Raw genomic sequence first — 3437 nt, forward strand, 5'->3', positions numbered from 1 at the left:
TTGGAAAATTTGCTCTTACCCTATGTTTGTACCATCATGGAGTTGGTGTATACAATTAGCAGGAGGCTTGCCCTGAAAAAAACTGTTCCACTGTATTTTTTTAAATGTTTTAAGACTGCAAGTGCCAAGGCTGCTTCTCAGTACATGCACATTGGCATGTATTGGCATTTCAATGTTTTCAGCAATGGGTGTTTTCATTTATTACTGTTACATTAAAAAAAAACCCAGTGCTTGCTAGTGATCCTTTAAAACCAAGCAATCTAATGTCTCCGCCTGCTCAGATATTTCACTGTCTCTCTGGAAATAGACTTACTTTCTCTTAATCTATTAAGCTTACTGGTTAAGTTCTTCTTGCCACAGTCACTCCTGTTAGCAGGACTGTTTTAAGAGAACTGCCATGTCCTACAGGATAAAGCAAGAGAGGATCCCCAAACCCTTAACTTTTCATGTTACACTACCAGAAAAGAAAGACTTGACATCTGTATCAATCTCCTTTATTTAGAATTAAAATGCACTACTGTGTTTTAGCTCTTTTCTGCTTAATCACTGTGCCCTCTCTTATTTTTGTATTAGCCTAACTATACTGGCACACTGTTTACTACTTTCAATGCATTTTACGGTTGCATCTTTTGCTCCTCTAGGGATATCTGCTTATCTTGCTGAGATTATTTCAAGAGTTTTTCAGAACAGTAAGTCCTCCTCTTTTGTGCAAAACATTTCACAGGCCAACAGAAAACATTTAAAATGCAGTTTCAATGACTCACCTTTCAGCCCAACTGCACGGCCACATACTGCAGTTTGAAAACCAGTGTTACTTGGGATTACTTTCACATTTTGTGGTACGTTAAACATCATGGGAACTCTAAGGGTCCAAGTCACTGTTGTGCTGTCCAGTGAAGATGTGTTGGTTTCTGGAACCTTTTTATGACCGTGGTCAATCAGGTTAGCTTGTGAGTGATGCTTAATGGAGCATGTAGTTATATGGCTTAGTTCCTCCTCCATGGCAGTCTCATTGTCAGAAAAACAGAAATGCAGCTTACTAATGGTCTGCAGAAAGTCATTCCAGTCCTACAAGGAATATTTTAGAAAGCAGATATATAAAGGTAAAGGCGACATAAACACAGTTTATAATGTAAAAAGGCATGCTGTGAGAAAACTAAACGTATGCATTTCAGATGTTAAAAATCAGGTAACTAGGTACAAAGAAAATGGTTCTTTTCTTTCCCAAACCCCTACTGTTTCATTAGCTTCCAGGTGTTAAAACATTTAGGTCCAAAACTCTACTGCCTTCCAAGCACATGCCCTTTTCACTGCAGAATGTCCAGCTATTCCAATGCTCAGTACTTCAACTTGTTACTCCATCTCAACACCAAACCGTAGCACAGGATAACAGCAAGCATCAAGATTCCCAGCTTTTCTACAAGATTTGATCCTAACACTGCAAGTCAGTATTACTCAGATAATAAAAGTGTTGGTTTCTCCAACGAGGTCGTGTAATGACATGTGCCATGAAATATCTTCCCCGATTCCAACAGACTTGCTGTCAGTATATGTGACTTGTGCCTGTTTTAAAGCAGGCTTACATCAAATAAAGTCATGGACACTGAGAACAAATCTTTTGGAATAGGGGCAAGTAGTTTAAAAAATGGAGGCAGGGGGTAGACCTCCAGAGACAACTAATTGAAGGAAGGTGACAATGTGACCAGCAAAGAACAGTACATCTTTATCAGATATTATACATATCATACATATTATACATACAAATTAAATTACCTAGATGTAGAAATATACAAAATGGCAAACGATCTTGAAACTAAAATTTATAGGAAAGAAACATTTTGTAATTCTTTTCTTCATTTTACTAGTGCGCACCCCTCACATTGTAAAAAGAATATTGTCAAGGACAATTTGTGAGGGGTAGTCCATACGACTTTAGTTTAAATGAAGATTTCATATTAGAATGTAATTTCCTTGAAAAAATGTTCGAAGAAAAAGGATACCCCATATCATTTATTAAAATGATAAGGAATGAAGTAGAAAAGGGTAGAAATAAATTCCAACCTATAAAGGGGAAAAGAATAGAAAATGATGTAAGTAGTAAATCATCCGGACCACAACAAAACAATAATAATAACTATGAGCATGCTTTTGTATTGGAATACAATATGACCAATATCAAAATTGGTGAAGTTTTAGGAATGAATGGGAAAAATTTTCCAGTTTTGTGGACATGGAAAACATTAATAATTCTATTCCAAAATTGGTATACAAAAATGCAAAGAATATGAAAAGAATTTTGGAAACCTATTCAAAAAATAACTGTAGCGAAGGTATAGGATGTACAATAAATAGACAGAAAAGGATGGGTAGTTTTAGATGTGGCCACTGCAACCAATGTGAATTTATATTGAATACAAAGGACATATATATAGCTAGTAGGGACATAACCATCACTAATACATTATATTATACTTGTGAGACTAAAGGTGTTATATACCTGGCTCACAAAAATGCAGTTCATTTTATATTGGGAAAACGGAACGAGCTCTGAGGAGGAGAATATATGAACACAACTATGACATCTTGAAATGTAAAGAAACAAATGCACTTTATAGGCATACTAAAGAATGTTTAGAAGCAAAAATTGTTTTTTATGTGTTAGAACAGGTTAAAAAAGAATTGAGGGGAGGTTTATGGGAAGAATGGTTCTAAGTTGTTTATAAAAAGAACTATGGTGGCAAATTAAATTAGATGCCAGCTTAGAAAAAGCTTCCTGAGATTAAATGACCATATATCCTTAACTCCTGTTTTAAAATTAAGAGCTGCAGAAATTTAGGCTAGTGGCACACAACACTTAACCACTAGATGGCAGCATTACCATATTAAAAGTACAAAAGGCTGAAAGGGATGGAAACAAAATAATAGTATAAATTATTTAATTTTTTTAAATATTTATTAAATGAAATTTATAAATTCTTTTAATATTTTAATATAAATTACTTTTTATGCAATAACAGGGTTTCACAACATATTTATTTGCAACACCACACACATAGAATATCAGATTGAACATTGCACTGTCATGGATTTAATAACAAGTTTTTGTTTAATATTGAAGAGGTAGCCTGGTTTTGATTTGCTCAGTTGGGATGCACTTTGATTGACTGGTTCTAATTCAAAGGTTTTGGCATATTTAAGGTGCTAATTGATTTATTTTAATTCATTCTGATGAAGTCCTGGTCTATGGTGGGGACGAAAACGCAGATTGTAGCAAGGAGCGTTAAAATTTACAGCGTGTTTTATATGGTTCAATAAACTCTTGCATCTTTGGAATTATCCTTCGTTTCCTGGATTTTTATCTTTATCAGATATTATACATAATCACAAACTGCATGTATACTTCTTTATAGCAAAGGCATTACAAAAAAAGTAAAACT

At 34.4% G+C, this 3437-nt stretch overlaps 1 protein-coding gene across 3 annotated transcripts in view; it reads right to left on the minus strand.

The window, feature by feature from the left end:
* Positions 1–3437, minus strand: part of LOC122799289 (transmembrane protein 248-like) — a 665932-nt gene that overhangs the window by 409185 nt on the left and 253310 nt on the right. For all 3 annotated transcript variants that reach the window (XM_044068247.1, XM_044068249.1, XM_044068248.1), the window contains exon 3: positions 765–1068. In XM_044068247.1, the coding sequence (XP_043924182.1) occupies positions 765–1068 (304 nt within the window). The remainder of the gene's footprint in view (positions 1–764; positions 1069–3437) is intronic.

The sequence above is a fragment of the Protopterus annectens genome, chromosome 4.part0 (assembly GCF_019279795.1).
Source record: "Protopterus annectens isolate FY-2018-M chromosome 4.part0, PAN1.0, whole genome shotgun sequence".
NCBI classification, from domain to species: domain Eukaryota; kingdom Metazoa; phylum Chordata; order Ceratodontiformes; family Protopteridae; genus Protopterus; species Protopterus annectens.